General features: G+C 40.2%; 1 protein-coding gene across 11 annotated transcripts in view; it reads right to left on the bottom strand.

Annotated features, from left to right (window-relative positions):
• The window catches only part of phldb1b (pleckstrin homology-like domain, family B, member 1b), a 100,032-nt gene that overhangs the window by 64,147 nt on the left and 17,576 nt on the right, over positions 1-18,309 (bottom strand). For 10 of the 11 annotated variants that reach the window (XM_044119357.1, XM_044119358.1, XM_044119359.1 and 7 more), the window contains exons 3-4: positions 15,339-15,462; positions 14,271-14,441 (exon numbers count right to left, since the gene is read on the bottom strand). In XM_044119357.1, coding sequence (XP_043975292.1) covers positions 14,271-14,441; positions 15,339-15,462 — 295 coding nt within the window. Of the gene's footprint in view, positions 1-10,176; positions 10,530-14,270; positions 14,442-15,338; positions 15,463-18,309 lie in introns of those variants that run through there. The other variant, XM_044119362.1, reaches the window with a different exon arrangement.

Below are 18,309 nucleotides of genomic sequence, written 5' to 3'. Positions count from 1 at the left end.
CTGCTAAACTACAATGTTACACAATCTACTATGTACCACTTGTCCTACTCTAAAACTGTTGTTTGAGCTGCTAAAGAAATAAATTCGTAAAATTACCTAACATCAGCCAAATGTTCCTATACAAAGAGCAGACAGAACAGAATATTCTGCGCAATAAGGATTAACTCCAAAACAAAACAAAAGAAAACCCTGTGAAGACACTACTGAAGGAAGAATCTATTACTTCAAAAGTACCTAAAACATAGATTGTAGCTTGGGAAAAGGCATTTGCAGACATGACCTCTGGCCTGATTAAACTAAAATCACCATCATTGCATTTGGAGTACAATGAGGGAAGCTCACGAGCATGAGAAGACTTTCTTGGGAGTGGCACCATCATGTTGGAGGGTGTTGTGCTGCAGGACAGACTGGTGCTCATCAAACATCAAATTACATAATTAGAACAGAACATCATGTGGAAATCTTGAAGCAACATCTCAAAACATTAGCAATGAAATTAAAGCTTAAGCTAGGTTAATACCTTAAGTCTGCGCGTGCCAACTATACAGTCTGTGCGCTGGCGTGGTGCCTGGTTGTGCGCCTTTGATTATTTTGTAAGTCACACAGATTGAGTATCAAATGTTTTACTTAAACTGAATGAATTGTTCAGTTTAATTAAACAATTCCAACTGCTCGCATTTATATAAACTCTCTATGAGGGCTCATTTTCTGAGAATACTGCACCAACATACGCATCAAGTATAAAAGCCACACCACTTGCTTGGCTCGTGCACACTCAACACCAACCTCTTAACGTGCCACTGTAGCACAACTCTAGGTACAGATGAGTCTTCCTGATACACCGTGAGACTAAACATACTGCCTCGTTATGTACAAATGGTTTAACAGTCAACATTTTTGAATAGTCATCAAAAAGCCCTAAAGTGACTCCCAAAAACTTTGTGATCAGAGTTGAAAGCCATTGTGTCCAAGATGCTAAGGGTTGTTGGGAGAAATTGGACAAATTTCCAGCAAACCTTTGCAACGATGCCAAAGATGTTTGATCCAAGTCACACAGCTTAAAGGCAATTCAACCACATATTATATAAAAATATAAAAATGATGTTTGCCTAAAAATAAAGCTCATTTTTGGTCACTAAGAGGAAAAAGAGAAAAATCCCAGCTTAGCTAAAACAGAAATATTTGCCTGCTTTAACGCCACACAATGAGGAAATGGATCTTTTGCAGGTAATTATTTTTTAACAAATATTTTATTTCACAGGTGTTCCAGTTATTAGGTTATTTTATTTCTAAAGGCATCCTAATATTGTTAATAATAGTAGAGAGTACCAACATAATTCCATATATCTAACTTGGATTTAAGTACCATAGCCATTTCTTGAAACTTGTTGACATTTTCCGGAAAAACAAGTTATTAACATAGAGAGACTGACCTTTAAAGGTGCTTTTTAAATTGAAAACACAGTCGAGAAGCAAACCCGACATGATATTTCAATCTATCAGTCAGGTCTAAGTTGTTACTGAACTGCTGTTGAAAATATTCATCACCAACAGTCTCTGGATGCCAATTAGTGCTTGTCAGTTAATTTACTACACCACACAAGGCACTCATCATGATGGATCTCCCTGCTGTGAGGAGACACACCACAGAGAGAAGGAATGGATCCCTGACATAGATCAGAGATAAAGAGATGCTCTAAAAGGGCCATGCATCACACTCAGTGGAGGGAGGGTGGAAAGTGTTGGACTCATAAATCATGCAGATTTTTATTAGGCAGAACCAGAACAGTTTAAACACAGGAACTGCTGTGCTTTATTTTCCAATTAAAGAAGTGAAAGGTAATCTAACACAAGCCCTGGGAGTAAAGTTGTTGAGCAAGAAGGTCAGCGTAATCAGCAGGGATTCTCTTAGCTTAAGAAAATCCAATCATCTGTCCACCAACGTATGCATGCAGCGGTCATTGGCTGAGAGGCGAGGTACACCCTGGACAGACAGACCGCAGGCCAGGATTCAAACCCAAGGTCCTTCTGGTCGTAAGGCAGCAGTGCTACCAAAAGTACAGTTACCATATCATAAACTCTTCTGGATAGAAAGGATCACATTCACAGCTCATTTCAATTAGTTGTTTATAGAAAAAGCATCTGTTTCTTGTCTCAAGCACCCGCCTCCACCCTAAAAGTCTGGGTCTCCCCGCCTTATCTCCAGGACCGAACAGACGTGTTGCAGACATGCCTGTAAACACAGAGCTGGGTGGGAATGGTTAATGAGACTAGAGATGCCAAAGCTTAACCATAAAGAGAAATTAGCCACTCCTGAAAACCACTTCAATTACTCATTTAGGCTGGAGGGATGTTAATTGAGGTGTTTGTGATGACTTTGTTTAATCCAAAACACCTCTAGGTTGCTTACCAAGACCTTGACTATATCGCCTACAGTTCAGATACACTTATGGTCTCCATTAAGCGTTTGGATGATTTATGTTCTGTTGCAACCAAAATTCCAAGACACACAATCATCATGGCAATGATCATCTTCCCTTGGGTTCTTATCTGCGTGAGCCCGCTGGTTTTGCTTGGCGCTTTGGTTGTATTGCTCCAACCAACAGGCAAACTGTCTCTCTGAAGCAAAATTGGGAAAAAGAAATGTGGAGCAGCAGTGGTCAGAGTGTCTAAGGATAATCCTTAATTTTTCCAAGATATGTTTGAACCGGACTCTGTATAGCAGATGATTCCAGCACCATCTGGTACAGGAGATATTTGCAGTGTCTTATCTTTGAAATCCTATGCAGTTAGAGATATAGTGTTTCATCTGTTCTGTTTGCTGATTGTCAATACTATGTTGAAGAATCAAAATATAGCCTTCCTGGTGATAGGAAAAGATCAGACTGAAGGATTTCACTGATCGTTAAAATGGCAGACCCTGGTACTCACTGAGGTTAGGGACTACAGCCATGCGAATAGCTGAAATCTGATGAAACATCCTCTAAAAATCCTTAGTTATTAGTTAATGCTCCGTGCCTATTTCAAAAGGTCAAACACCAACTGTAACTTAATATAGTCAATCTGGACAGTGCAATACCGCAGAAGCTGACATCTCTAGTCTTCCTCATCACCGCTATTGGGGGAACAACCAACCAATGCCAAGGGAACTAATCTTGCTCCTGGATTGGCTGCTTTGAAAACACAAGCCAATGGCATGTTAAGTAGCATTGAAGTTACAGTGCATACACACCAGTCCTGTTTGGTCCACTTTAATCGACTCTAGTTTGTTTGCCTAGAAAGTCCAGTTGATTTGGGGAATTATGAAAACCCAGCCAAACTCTGATGCGACCCCCAAAAAAAACAAATGCTGATCTGCCAAAAAACCTAGGTATCAGTTTGGTTGTAGTGAACTCTAATGTGGTTTGAATGCACATGTGAATCCAAGCGGACCAGAGACTGCTCCAAAAGCAGAAAGCAAACTACAGTGAAGGGCATTCTGGGAAAATGCAACCACAAAAAGTGCAAGTCTAATACTAGTGGGATAAATGGCTTGTGGTCTTTTGCCAAAGACAAATGAGAAATCCTACAACCGCTGAAACTAAACTGGAATGCTGAAAGGAGACCAAAAAAAGCAAAAACTGATGGCCAAACACTAATTTACATCAATCAATTTTAATCTTTAAAATAACAACACAAAACCTGCCGGCTCAACACTAGAATTGATTGTTAAGACCATAAAGACAATCAGAAATTGTCAACCAAAAAAATGCTTGAACAACACATACTAACAATTTGCTTTACATTTATTTCAGTTAATTTGTCCCAAGTGATCAACTACACAATTTTTCTTGTGTAGTTGAAATAATACATATTTCACTTAGAAAGGATTTCTTTAATAAATACCATAGTAGATGTTGGCTGTGAATCAACCTGGTTACAGTCTGAGGCCCTTATTCTGATCTGTGTGATTCTCAATGAGACACGTTATTCTTACTTCTTAAAACAACAAAATGCACCAAACTTTGTGCAATTTCAGCCTGAAATGAATGGTCATCTCTTTTGCCAGTTGCTGTTACTGCTTTATTAGGCAGTACTAATGTATCAACACCACACGTGGCTTAACACGATGTTGGCGACAGTTATCTTTGACTCTACTTTCTTTCCGTCTTTCAGAGAACCCACTGACCCCCGGGCAAGCCTCTGAGTGTTCTTCCAAGAACCAGCGGTTCACTAAAATATGTCAGAACCGCGTCGCTCTGCAGCTGAGCTCAGCGAAACAGAAACTTAATGCAGGTCCCAACACTTTCCACCAGCAACATGTGATATTTCAATCATAACTCCCAATGTGGTCGATTGAGAAAGAACTGGTGGTGATGTTACAGAGAGGAGAGCGTAACGACCCGTGAGCTAATCAGTGAGATACATCCCCTGGATGGTGTGACATGAAAAGGTTTCACTCTCAGGAGCAATTCACTGGCTTCATCACAAAGAGTGCACTTTGATTATTACTGCAGAGTCAGCAGTAATAAGAGTGAAACTTTCAGCTGCACCCTGAAGTGAGGAGGACACAAGATTCCTACCACCTTCCTACAAGGACGCCATGATCCTATTGTAAAATGTACTGGCTGGGACTCCAAAGTGGATTAATGATCAGTGTGACGCAGACAAAAATGCTCAGTGAGTCAATGCAGCAAGGTTAATGTCAAAAGAGGAAGAGTCCTGGTCTTCTGTTGGAACCACCGGTGCTATATGTGTTTTAAGTTGTATTCAAGTTTACTGAATAAACTGCCATCCATCAACAAATTATTTAGATTCAACCAGTCTTTACTTGCAAAATGATACAACAGGCTAAATAAAACATCTAATTAAGTTTTTCTTGAATTATCAGGCTAGTTCACAGAAAAACAATAAAGAAAATATGTTGCAGCAGCACATACGCTATCGTCAGCATCCACATTCCACAATACAGAGCTTCCTGAAAAAGTTAAAAGCTGAGTGGGTCTAAAAACCCTTTACAACCATCTGATGGTTGAATAACCTCCATATTTGTTGGTGAGCTCACATGTCTATTTAATCAATATTTTAGCAGAAAAAAGGCTTTTTGAATTGAAAATGTTTATTTGGTCAATGTATGGTGTTCGGTTAAAATTTGATCAATGTAAATACAAATAAATTTTTTGCTGAACGTCTTGTTAGACAACTTAGCAGCAGAAATGTATAATTAATGGGGGTGCTGTGGTGGCACAGGGGTTAAGCACAACCCACATAAGGAGTCATTAGTCCTTGACGTGGCTGTCGCAGGTTCGATTCCTGGCCTGGTGACCCTTGCCACGTGTCTTCCCTCTCTCTGATCATCTACTTTCAAATAAATGCCACAAGAGCCAAAAAAAAATTGAATTAATGAATGTTTACTTGGTCAACATATTGTTTTCAATTAAAATCTAATTAATTTTGAATATGTCAGACCCTGCAACTAACTCAAATAAATATTGTAATAGAGTCTCACCATGAAAATTCTCAGAATGTTACAAATCAAGAAAGATTTAATCCAACTCCGGCTAAATGCCACTGCTGACCAATGTGATCCCTTTAAGCCTACTGGAGTATTTCTGTGGGACTTTTCAGCCCAACTGGTCTCAAAGCAACATCTTGCCATCAGGGTATACTGTGGCAATAAGAGGAGTAGTGGTTACAAACCACACTAAGAACTGAAACCCATAGACCAAATGCTCCATCAGCTGCTTAATCATATCTGCAACTTGGGCTTTTATTTTCCCCTTTCCCTACACTGATATTACCACATTAGCTTTTTCCACTGGGTAGGCATAGCCTGAGGTATATCTGCCTTGAAGATTGGATCTGAGGGCAGCGAGTCGGTCAGAGCCAGAGCGTTTCACGTTCTGCCAGGATCACACTGTACGTTCTGAACAACACCACACGACTCCACGACAGTCAACAAACACCAAGACCTGCTGCTCTGTTATTAGCATAGCATTTCGTTTCAACTAGTGGTGAATGAGGCTGAAACAATCCATAAAAGGTTTCCGATTAAAAAAAAAAAAAAATCTCCAACCAAAGTTACAGACCCATCAAGCATGGCAACATGCAAATCTCTTTGTTTACGGTACCACAAAAATGAGAATGTATCATTATGGGCTTTAAACGAAGGCTTGACCACTAAAAGACCAACAAGCTATTGGAAAAGGTTAAGACCAATGGCCATCTGCATCCTATTTCTCAGAGTTTCTAAGGAAAGCTACTGGTTTCTAGTGTCAGCAGAGGCTGGTGAGTCAGGTCCCCCAGTTAATCAATGACTGCCTTTCAGGGAACACAGGCACACCACAGGAAGATATGTTGCTGCTCTGACGGTGATACACACAGTCAGCAGAAACCTAACATTCTCATCAGTGGGGAAAAAATGGCCAGAAAAAAAAATGGCTGGTTGGAAAAAGTGATGATATATCAGAATGCGTTTGACGCTAGCATCTTGTGGTATCCCACAAGATGCTCCTGGGCAGCAGCTACACACACACACACACACACACACACACACACATTCCAGCTGATTCAGTTCTGAGGTGGGGCGAGGTAATTTAAAAATCTAGAACAACTCCGAACCTGGAGGTTTGGTTTAACAGTGCTAAGAAAAGTTATGTCAGATTCACTCAGAGTTACATAAAAATGTGTTTAAACCTTTAACACCTCTGATTTAATTTTTTACCACTTTCACAAAATTTGAGGACATTTTACTTTGAGTTCCTCATCTCTCAAAGAGACTACATGCAGTGTGATAAGGGGTCCCTCCTTGTGGCGAATCGACTTCACACCTTTTTGTTACAATCAGTTCCTGCTGCTCTCAGCATCCACATCCTACAGACCAGATGTTCATCCAGCAGGCTGTAATAGGTTGGTGTATATGAGCAGCATGTCAGGGGCCGGTTCTGGCTGGTCTGAACAGATGTTCTCTGCCTCTCTACCCCACACCACCACCGCCAACCATCCCACTTCCCTCACCTCCTCTCTGTTAACTACAGGCGGCTGTTCAACTCGTTCTCTGAAGCAGAAGGCCACAAACAAGAGGACTGATTTAAAAGAAGTCAACCATGTGATCTGGTGGTTGTTTAAAACCAGCAGAAAAACAATATGGTATAATCTCTCTAAGGGTGTTTTCACACCAGATATTAATTAATTTGGGGGCCAAAATTGCAACTTTTGTGGCATTTTTAGCTCTTGCAGTTCGCGTCACACAGTAGAAACTAATTGAGAAACCTGTTGCACCTCCTGTCAAATTTCTAACATAAAGGTTAATGAAAAAAAAGTAAGGACAATATGATCAGGAATTTGCTTTTATAATGGTATGATACTATATATGAAGACCATGTAATGTTGTATGCATTTTTAAACATTATTATAATAGTCTGCGAATACTCAAAGCAGATGTCCGTTCCAAGGTCGACACCAAGTTTATAAGGTTGAGAGTCGGCACAACCAGTCAGAAAGATGCCATTTTGTGCTGCACTAAGAGGTGTTCGAATGCTGCTCTGGTGGAGAAGGAAGGGCTGGTTGCCCAACTAGCTCATCAAACCTGTTAGTTTCCATTAGTCTTGAGGGATGGGAAATGAAGGAATTTGTCACAAGAAATGTAGGCAACTGGTACTCTTGGCTATGAAATCTCAGCCGTTTGCAGACAGTATGCGTGGAGTCTGTGTGGTTCACAGAACACACAATATGCCTTAATATGCGTTATGTGTTAAATACTGATCTGCCAAAATACTTGAGCTCCGCTTCTCCAACAAAACCATTTTGAAACCGATCATTCCTCTATCTGTCATTGCGGTTGCTTCATTTGTTCCACGTAGGAGGGTGTAGGAGGGTGTAGTTTTACTAAAAGACATTTCCCATGATCCCTTTCTCTTTATAAAGTTCGAATGGGATCAGGCAAACTTGGGAAAAGAAATACAAGAGGGCTGATTGAGAGGAAAGCTATAAAATACATCTATGATATACAAACACATGGAGGAGAGTGTGAGGAATTCACCCAAAGGTATATTTGTAGAGTCTAAGGAGTCTCTCATTCAGGAACCCTGCTTTGACCTGGGGGCAGTCAGAGGTTGTACGGTCACATTCTGTCTACAACATCCAGGAACACACACACTGACCCAGCAAAGTGGGGGACACCAGCTGCTATCAGCCTCCTTCCTCTCATCATGGCCCCCATGGGCCCCTTACACATGTCTGACCTGTGCCTGTGGCACCCCCCAACCCCCCTGGGAGAGCACATCATTCTCACAGCACTCCGATGAATGTTTGCTGGGGGGGGCTTCTCTCTGTCTCTGACTCATCACTTCCTTTCTTTACAACACAGGGGTCAACACAATGTGTCACTGATGACAAGACGGAGTGGCCACTCTCGTAGAGCACTGGGAGCAGGTCAGAGACAACTAGGTAGGAAATGTCTAATGGGATCAGGGGTTGTGGCCCCAAGGTGCCAGCAGATATAAGGGGAAGCTCCATTCTCTTCCAGTTAGCAGTTCCAGTTTGGTCGCACTGGACACCAGGAATAGCAATGAAACAGTAGACAGAGACAGTGTGATCCTGCTAGACTGGATGGGACATCGCGGGGCGGGGGTGTATATGTTTGTATTCTATTCATAGAGTTCACATGGAGGCAGGAGGGACGTCAGAACTGTGGGACTGAGTGGTTGGAGACTGCAGGTGTTGGGTTGCAAGTCCTGAGAGTTGCACCAGCTACAGCAGAAACCTAACACTTTCTTCCTGTAAAGTTTCAATATTTCCTCATAATAATTCAACGCCAAGGAGAATATCAAGGAATGGGCAAACAAAGTTCATCTTGACGGGTTCTCCATGGAAAACCAGGAGGTTCAGTGCCAACACGGAATAATTAAGATCTTAAACACACGTTGTTGGTGTTCTGCAGTGCAGTTTTTTAAATTAATTTTTTTTTAAATAAGTTTAAAAAAAAAAGAAGAAGAAGAAAAAAACCGGTCTGATTGTTAGGTGTGTCAGAAGGATAGCTGAAGAAATTTGGTTGAAAAAAAAATCTATTCTATTCATCTTATAAATTTAAATACAAAAGTCTTATTACCAAGCTAACAAGAAATAAAATCCTGCAAGAAAATCTCAAAAACACATCATTTTAAAATAATAAGCATTTTAATCTTTAAAAAGGGTTAAAAAAAAAACCCACTGTATTTATAGTGTATTATTAAGTCAGAGGATTCTAAAGCCCAAACTGATAGAAGAAATGCTGCAAGTCAATCTGTGTCACCAGGCCCCCTGATCATCACCACAAGAAAACAGGAGCTGGGATTTCAACTAGCAACCACCCAGTTGCTAGACAGCTCAGGTTGCTACATCCTAAGTCGCTGTCTCCCAACATAAAAAATTAAGAATGAGAGAGAAAAAGAGAAAAAACATTTGCTTTTTTTCTTCTTACCAAAAAGGGGCAAAAATGTGTACAACTTTATAAATTTTTTTGTCTTTATATCTTAATAATATCTCATTTAAAACGGATATGTGAGTGTGGTGATTAAAGTTAATATATTCAATGCATATCATACAATTTTAAACAAAATTTGGTTAAGGAGAGCACACAAAAGCAACAGGGATGTCCAAGGTGAGCACAGAAGCCTATTTGTGGCTCCTAAGCTGATTTAGTGTGGCCCCTGACCACAATTCAAGCAGGGTACATTTTTGTACTTGCTTAAGTTTTATTTCATAAAAAGAAAGAAAAAGAGGAAAAATAACAGAAATACATTATTTTCACAAAATATATTGACTTTTTATATTTCTTTTAAAAATAAGAATGAATGATGAAAAATGGAAAGAGAAATTTAATAAAAAATAAAAAAGAGAAAAAGATGTGTGGAGGGTGGGTTTTTTGTAGGTTCATACTTTCAACAAGTCTGCTTTTTGTTACATTATTCAAATTGTATATCAGGGTTAGTGAAGTTACAAGTAGTTTTTAACTATTGCATTAAAAAATCGTCTAAACCTTACTTCTTCTAACTAAAATAACAACTAGTGTAACTGTAGTAGCCATCGCATTTATCAACCGTAAGAAGCAAAAAAAAAAAAAAAAAAAAAAGCCCAGTAATCATCTGAAACCCACAACCAGCAACTACTTAAAAACACAAAGTCTAAAGACTAAAACCAGACAAAAGTCCGACTTACTTCAGGTCTTATGAACAGAACTCCCGTGTCCCTCCGCTGATTTCATCGCTTCTGTTCCTTTAAATAAAAACCACGTGTTTCTGTGCAATTGTGAACAGCGGCGTGTATTTACTGGCTGCTTTTGTCCTCCGGGTCGCGCTTTTGTTATGATAATCCCTGTAAACTCGCAGTCTAGTATATTCTGCCGATAATCTGAAAGTTCGCCGTGGCAGCTGTCCGCTTGACCGTCTTCTTACAGCGCGCGAGCTCATCCGCCGGCAGCTACCTCCGTGGATCCCTCCTCACTCCACAGCCCGGACGGGACTTTACTGTCTTTGTAATCTATTTGTCCATTGTCTCCGTGTCCCCCTCACCCCACCCACCCACGCTTTGTGGCGCAGTGAAGACGCTATGTGGCTCGGCGAGGCTGAGCGAAACAGCTGGCTCAGAATCACGTCCCAGCCCGCAGAGGGAAGGAGAGAGTCAGGGGGAGGAGGAGGAGGAAGACGGACACATAAGGAGGAACTTTTTCAGATTGCTAGAATGTAGCAATAGCCTCTTTAGGCAGCTCTCTTATTTTCATATCTTATCCTAATCATTAAGGAGCAAAGGTTACAGCATAAGTATGAGCAGACATTTATTATGAGCCATAAACACAGTGAAAGTAGGGGAAGCATCCTGTCCAAGAGCTCCCTGGAGTCACATGAGCCTCTGCATGAGTAATCACTCTGTGTGTGGCAGGATCATAACATGACCCACATCTCAAAACCAGAAACCTACAGATTACAATAACTCATTAATAATCATTATGCGTACTATAAGTCATTGACACCTACACCACTTTTACATATATAAAAAGGATTTTAAAGAATGCAAAAAAAAAACAAAAAAAAAAAACGAGACAAGGGCTGCCTAATCGATTATTTTAGTAATCAACCATCAATAGTGCACATTAATCTGCAGCTAAAAATAACACCAACATGTGAAAAACGCAGGCCATTCTGCTTGACAATGCAGCGTATGGCTGAGCTGTTGAATATTTTTTTGGATTAAGGCCAAAGGTTTTGACCCGAGTTTCAAAAGGTGGTTATCCCTGACACCGACCAAATGTATGTAAGCTTCTCACTTTATCTTCTGGCACTTAGCAAATAGAAATAATTTTGGTCATCTTAACTACGCTAAAACAAGAAAACTTTGGTTTGATTTAACTTCAGAAGGTAAGAAAAAATTACCCTTACCTTTTTACTCAGTGTATGTAAATAATCTGGTTTCAGCATAAGCTGACGATTATTTCAATAAACCAAAACATTTCCGCAACAGTAACACAGCATACTGAAGGTAGTTGTCGGTGCTGGCAGAAAACACAGGACCACAGGGACGCTACAAACGCTGAACGGTTTCATAATGTGTTTATGGAAAACAGAAGATAAGCGTCATGAACGACGGATGAATGGAGACTATAAAAGATGTTTACATAGGTGCTAGAAACTAGCTTGTGCTACATGATGTCTTGATCTGAGCCGTTGAGGTTCAGAAAAGACAACACGCCTTTCCTACTTTACTCTTTCATTGCTTTATATCCTGACTTCTGTAAACCGACTTCCTCTTCACATCCCTTTGATTTTGAACGGATTTCTCTCCACCGGCTCCTCTGACTTTACAGCAAATCCAGGAGAATTACTTTCAAAAGCTTGTCGGGTACATTTGGGCTTTGTGCAACAATAGCCGTTTGTTGATGCTTGATTTTGTTTAAATCGACCTGCTGACAAGTCAAAGCCTTGAAGAGCTGTAGGTCGCTTCATTAAAAGGAAAGCCAAAGGATATAGTTAGAAGATCTTTTGGCACATGGGAGGATCTTGTCCTGGCTTGCTGCGATGCAACCTCTCCACCCATCAATGCCCCCTCGCTTGTACCGAGAAAACTGAAGCACCTTGTAATGTATTGCTCATGTAATGCATGGGAGTGGCAAGTGACCAATAAAGTCTGATCCATTTCCTGTTGTAAAATTAGATCTGCAGATTGCTCATTCATTGCCCTCCAGCAGCCTGACAGTGCACTCAGGTTTCCCCCCACAGTCTTCAACCTGAAACCTCTGGGTTTAGGGTTGCCTCTGTCTGGGGCAGAGAGGGCAGTATAAATAGCACCGTGTTTCCACTCAGGTTACTTTGCCAGAGTCCATGTCCAAATACCAGCAGGCAGAGGGACACACTGACAGACAGTTACATCAGGCACAACACAAATCAGTCCTGCGGATATGGCATGATTTATTAAGGGGCGGTATTATGTGTTTTCCAGACACATAGTGCCATTTTATAGCACAATCAAGCAGCTATGTTAACTTCAGTTGTTATAAAAATTCTATAGAGATCAAATATGACTTAAAATAAAATTGACTTTGTAATGCAACACCTTAAAATTGGATCTCTGTCTCTTTAAAAACTCCTGGTCTTTTTGAAACTCCACCTTCAGGAAGTCATCACAACATGGCTCCTCTTTTAACCCTTTAGCAACATTTTACCAGCTCGTATAGTAAGCTCAGGTGTTTTGCTAATTTCTGCTGGCTAGTCTGAAGGAGCTGAGTGGGAGAGTCCTGGGGGAGGGCTGCTCTGTGAGGAGGAAGCTCAGAAGCTTAGAAATTGGAGCTGCGTCTCGAGGACAGAGCTAGATCCTCCCAGGCATTTTACACAGCTTAAAGGTTGCCATGGAGATTAAAGGCTTTCTCAAGAATGCATGAAAGAATCAAAGCAACACTCCAGGTATGGCTTTGATGAGGGAATAAGATTATAACATGAAGTACAGCTCAAAAAAAGTTAATTGTACATAATACTGCCCCTTGAAGAAGCCTACGTTAGTTAAAGTGAAGTTTTTTTTAACTTCCTTTAACTTGAACGATTAGACTGCAGCACAGGGGGAAGTTCAGAAACTGTGAGTAATGCTGAGTAGTATGGCCTTATCTCACCCTCATAGCGTTCACACTGGCCTCTGGAGTGAATGTCTATGAATTTCACTGACTAACAGTGGGACACTGACAGTTTCACTTCCTCAGTAAAGTCAGTCAAGCTTACAGTGGATTTCCAACATGCTGAATGCAACAATGTTCCTCACTTGAACCACTGTTGTACACCACGCCTGTACGGGAACATAAGCATCAAACTGTCTAATATGTGTTGGGGTTTTTTTTTCTCCCTTCTTTATTGATTCTTGAGGATTTGCTGTGGCGTTAGGAGCAGCTTGGATGAATGAAATGATTTTGTAGAAGTGAAAGTGAGTCTTGTCTAATTTGTTTCCTGTGTCTTAGAACCATTGTCTGCCATGGAATCACGTCAACATCAGGTTGTACTGGGATAACCAGAGAACGTCTGCAAAGAACGCTGACTAATAGAAAATAATTGAATACATCTGAATTGCATTGCCTTGAATATCTCCACATATTATCACATTACAACCGCAAATTTTTGTTTTAATGGGATGTCATGACACAAAGAAGAGCATCGTTGTGAAGTGGAAGGAAATGGATACATTGTTTTCATTTGTTTCTGAAATCTGAAAATGGTGGCATGTATTTGTGTGTAATGCCCATAAATGTGATACCTCTTAAAATCCTTAAAATTCAAAATCCTGACCTCTGTGTGTAACGTAGTAGAAATCCAGGTGTTCTGTGAATGCCTCATAGGTTGTTTAGTGCAGTGTTATTCAAAGTGGGGACTGTGGCCCACTGGGGGTCCACCAGCGGCAAATTTTGTTTCTTACAATCCTCATCTACTGTCAATCACTGGCCATTGTGTAAAAAAACCTCTCCACTCAAGCAAATATTAGACACGTCCTACTTTAGTCAGAGTATGTTCAACCAGATCTAGATCCATGTTTGTAGGCAGACCAGAGTTTGCTCTTTTATTCCGGATCAGAGTTTGGTTTTGTATTCCCCAAACCAACCAGACTTTCTAGATTAACTCATTGAAGCCGGAAATACAGGCGGCTTTTTCCCGTCAATCTCTGGGATCATACGCAACCTTTTCTTCAGCAGGTGGAGAGTTGATGGATCAATCGCTAACACGCCAGGATGCGCGGTAAATGGTGATAAAATGGCTGCTTTTTGTAGAGTCACAGATCCATACCTTGTGACAGACGGGTGGGCTGTTGGACCTGGAGCCCATCGACAGCGCAGAGGTTCCCAGAAGGATGCAACGTGATGACGCCCGACTTGTTCTCGATGTAGCAGTGCTGTGCTGCCACACCAGGGCCCTGGATGTTGATGTCCACGGCACCGTATCCCAGAGTGGTGCGGCCTGAAGGAAGGGCCATGTATCAGGCTTCAAAAAGACGTTATCAAACACAGAACTGACCTCTGATGGTGTAAGGTGTACTGAAATATATATTTTGTAATACGTATATATAAGCTTTTTTTTATGATGATTTCTACACATTTGATAATGTGACAGTTCAAGTGAAAGCAATGGCCGAAGTGTCACGTTTTTCCCATCACATTCAAGATGGGAAAAACATCCGATGGTTGTTTCTTATGCAAGAAATGCAACAACATAACAGCACATAAACCTACAGATCAGGTTTTACTAATATGAGAACAGTAAGCTACTTGCAAATTTGATATAGCATTTTTTTGACTGATTTGTTGAGAAGACATTTCAAGAATAAATGTCAGGCTCAAAATGGCTAGTTATGGAAAAAACTCAGTGTCTGATTGGATAAACTGGAATAATGGGATTGAATGGGCTATACATTTAAATAGGCTCTGCAAAACACAACCAAATATAAACTGAGTTAAACTATGATGAATAATACCTGAATAGATCTGATTCTGTTTTGTGTTCTGAAAATTCAAAGCGACACTCTGACCTGTACTCTGCCTCCAAAATGGAAGCAATCTTCCAACAAAATGTCACAGACAGAAGACAATGCATGACCTCTCAGCCTGCATAAAACCTTCAAAAGTAGGAATCAGTTGGATCATAGATGGAGAGGAAATTAAGTTAAATAAAGTATATTAAAAAAAAAACTTGATGGAAGTAAATGTAAAATGTGGAAGAGAGGCTACACACATGTGATTACTTGTACTCTGCTCTCTGTCAGCCGTACTTTTCTACAGTGAAGTACTTTAGATCAGTTTTTGTCTCATTTGTCCAAACGGAGTAAATCACTGTGCTGTGTGGAGGTTACTGGCTCACCCTCAGGCAGAGGCAGCAAGGTGATCGCTGTACTCAGTCGCCCACTCCCCAGGCTGACCAGGTGGGGGCGCTCCGCTTGAAACTTCAGCCCCTTTCCTGTCTCGATTAAATCCAGTGGGGTACTCTGCAGACAAGCATTTAACACAAAGAGCGCAGTTTCAACAGAACCATATCAAAAATTGTTGATGTTGATGATGTGGCTCTGACCATTGCAGAATTTTACAGCTTCAGTGGTTCATCTGACACCCAGACAGAGGGTCTCTCTTTTTATCTCCCATCTGGAGGTAAAGAGAAGAATCCTCTTATAAGCCACTGACTTCTCTTCCTGTTTACACACAAAGAAAAGTGTATGTCCGTGCGTAGGCGTGTGTAAGTGTGTGTCTATGCGCGTGTGTCGTCTTCCCCCCTCCAAGCTCTCCCTAAAGCACCACCATGTGCTCAGCAAGAAGGGGGATGAGGGGGTTGTCACCATGGCAACAGCTCTCCACAGTTATGAGGCACGAGGATCCTGGAGGCTGTTCAGAGAACTAACTTGTGTTGAGCGCTCTCAGCACAGCCTGAATATAAAGCCAATTCTGCTTTTCAGTGATTTGCTTTTCGTTAAATTAATCCCACTGCAGCAGTTTTGTGCGATACCTCCAAGGTTTCAAAACACTGAATAAATTAGAGGCCTTTTTATTCCTGCTGACTTTATGCTTTATGTACAAAAGCCAGGGTGCTAATACAGGCAGTTCAATGTAATTCAGCCTTCTGATTTACCATTACTTATTTTGTCCTTGTCTTGATCATTTTACCCTCGTTTTCTATTTAGTACATGTGTAAACTCCAATATAAATGAGCTTTCTTTAAGTAAAATTTTGTTGAAATGTAAATTGAAAATTTAAATATGACATAGAAATAAAACACAATGCTCCTGTTTTAGCCTGGCTCAGATTAATCTTTAGCTTCTGGGGAGAGCTAATCTGAAGATGCTAAGAGAGAGCTAGTTCTGACTGGTAGCTAGCTAGAAAACTAATCTTTATTTCAATGAAGCTTACAGGAGCGTTTAACTGCCATAGCTAAGAAATAAATTCAGGTGAAGTACCTCTTTCAAACAAGAAACTTTCTAATTGTAACCGTGTACAAAACTTGCTAAAATTATAAAGTTCTTGCTTCTATGAGACACGTCTCGTTAAAATGAAAATGTTTCTGATTTTAGCAATACTGCTCCTGAAATCTCAACTTTGGCAGTAAGATGAAGTGAAAATTCCTAAAATTCTAATATCTGAGTTATATAATCAATTTTTTTAAATAAAGGTGTTGCCATGGTAGAACTTACAGTTCCTGTTTTAACATACGGTACCTTCTTTGCTGTGCTAGCACTACTAGATTTTGTGTCTATGTATTTCAAATGCTTTCAAAGATTTGATGTCTTACCAATATGAATGTTGTTTAATTAAATTATTTAAAAATATCATTTTCAAATTAAATAATTTATCTCAACATAAAACTTTTTGGGAATTCCAGCTAACTTGAGCTTTTCAAAACATCTGTTCCACAAATTAAGTATTTGTTTATGAGGCTTTGATGATTTCTACCATTTTGCTAACTGTGTTAAGAATACTAACAAAGTTATTTTTTTATTTCACATGCAAAAGAGAAGAAGTGTAAGACTCAAAAACAGATCTCAACATGTAACTTATTTAGGGAAAATACGTTATGTGTATGTCTTTCACCAGTATATTAGGAGGATAAATATATTGTGGCCTGCAGACCCACATCATAACAAAGTAAGCCAGTCCAAAATTTGCAGGCAGCATCCCTCTAAGTGCAGCTTTGGAAGGTTAGCAACATAATTTTGGTTGTATTTTAATAGCTTTCCACCCCTCAGTGCTGTACTTTAGAGGTTGTTGTATATTTTAATATCTTTACAGTATTGGACGCTGCATGTACACCTCTTGTTTATTTTAACATTTATCCGGCAAATTGGTTACATGTTATTTGTACTATTTTGATGTACTGTTCCAACAATGTAAGGCTCAACATTTTGGCTGTGATTATTCATTAAAAGTCTGCATCGATGGACATCTATCCGATACAGCTCTTTGCAACAGTCTGGCTTTGACCTTTATTAAATGACTATTATGATCCAAAGTATTTCCAGTTCATGACATATCTCTGCTTTTTGTTTTTGGAACTGGCATGTTTTTGTTTGTTTTTTTAAATCGGATTATTTCTGGAGCTGTCAAAATATGCGCTCTGATGGACTCATTCAGTAGCAAAGACATTTTATATGAACACATATCTTGACTGTGTCTTCTTGTGCCACTTTTAAACCTTTATGCTTACATACTTGGTACTTGGGATGCAATCATTGACCCGGCCCCTTGTTTGGTTGTTCTACCTCTGTGTGTGTTCAACTAGGATTATCTAGTTGTGGTGGTCTGCTGGTGAAGTGGGGTCAAGCCTAAGAGGATCAGTGAGTTACAGACTGGCATGCTGGGAAGGCTAACAGGGAGTAATGGGCGTAGTGAGGAGCTGCAGAGATTCATGCTGCCATATCTGCTGTGCGCTGCTGCTCCCCAGTGGTGCACTCTGCAACTGCTTCACGCTCTAATGCTTCACAATGTCCACGTGCACGCAATGCCTTTATACAATTTAATGCATGCAACAACTCTTACCGTTGGTAGAAAATTTGCAAAGGATTTCCACATTTCTGGTTGTCAAAATTTCTTGCATTCAAACTAATTAGAAACGTCATGAACTAACTTCTGTTTGTTAAACCTGAAGTCTTATTAGCTTCTAAAAACCTCCAGCAGTAATAATATCAGTCAATTCTGTCTTTGTGGAGTAATTTCACTCCTCTGTTAACTCTTATCCGACTTCCAGAAGTAATTACTGTAACCTCCTATGTTTAATTTACTTTAATGTATTTTACTAGAGTTTGATGTGAAAGGCCCACACAAACTTGCTCAAAAGCGATCTACAAATA

Source organism: Gambusia affinis, linkage group LG06 (assembly GCF_019740435.1).
Source record: "Gambusia affinis linkage group LG06, SWU_Gaff_1.0, whole genome shotgun sequence".
Classification (NCBI taxonomy): Eukaryota; Metazoa; Chordata; class Actinopteri; order Cyprinodontiformes; family Poeciliidae; genus Gambusia; species Gambusia affinis.
The sequence above is the reverse complement of the archived record's forward strand: the minus strand, read 5'-3'. Positions and strand labels throughout refer to the sequence as shown.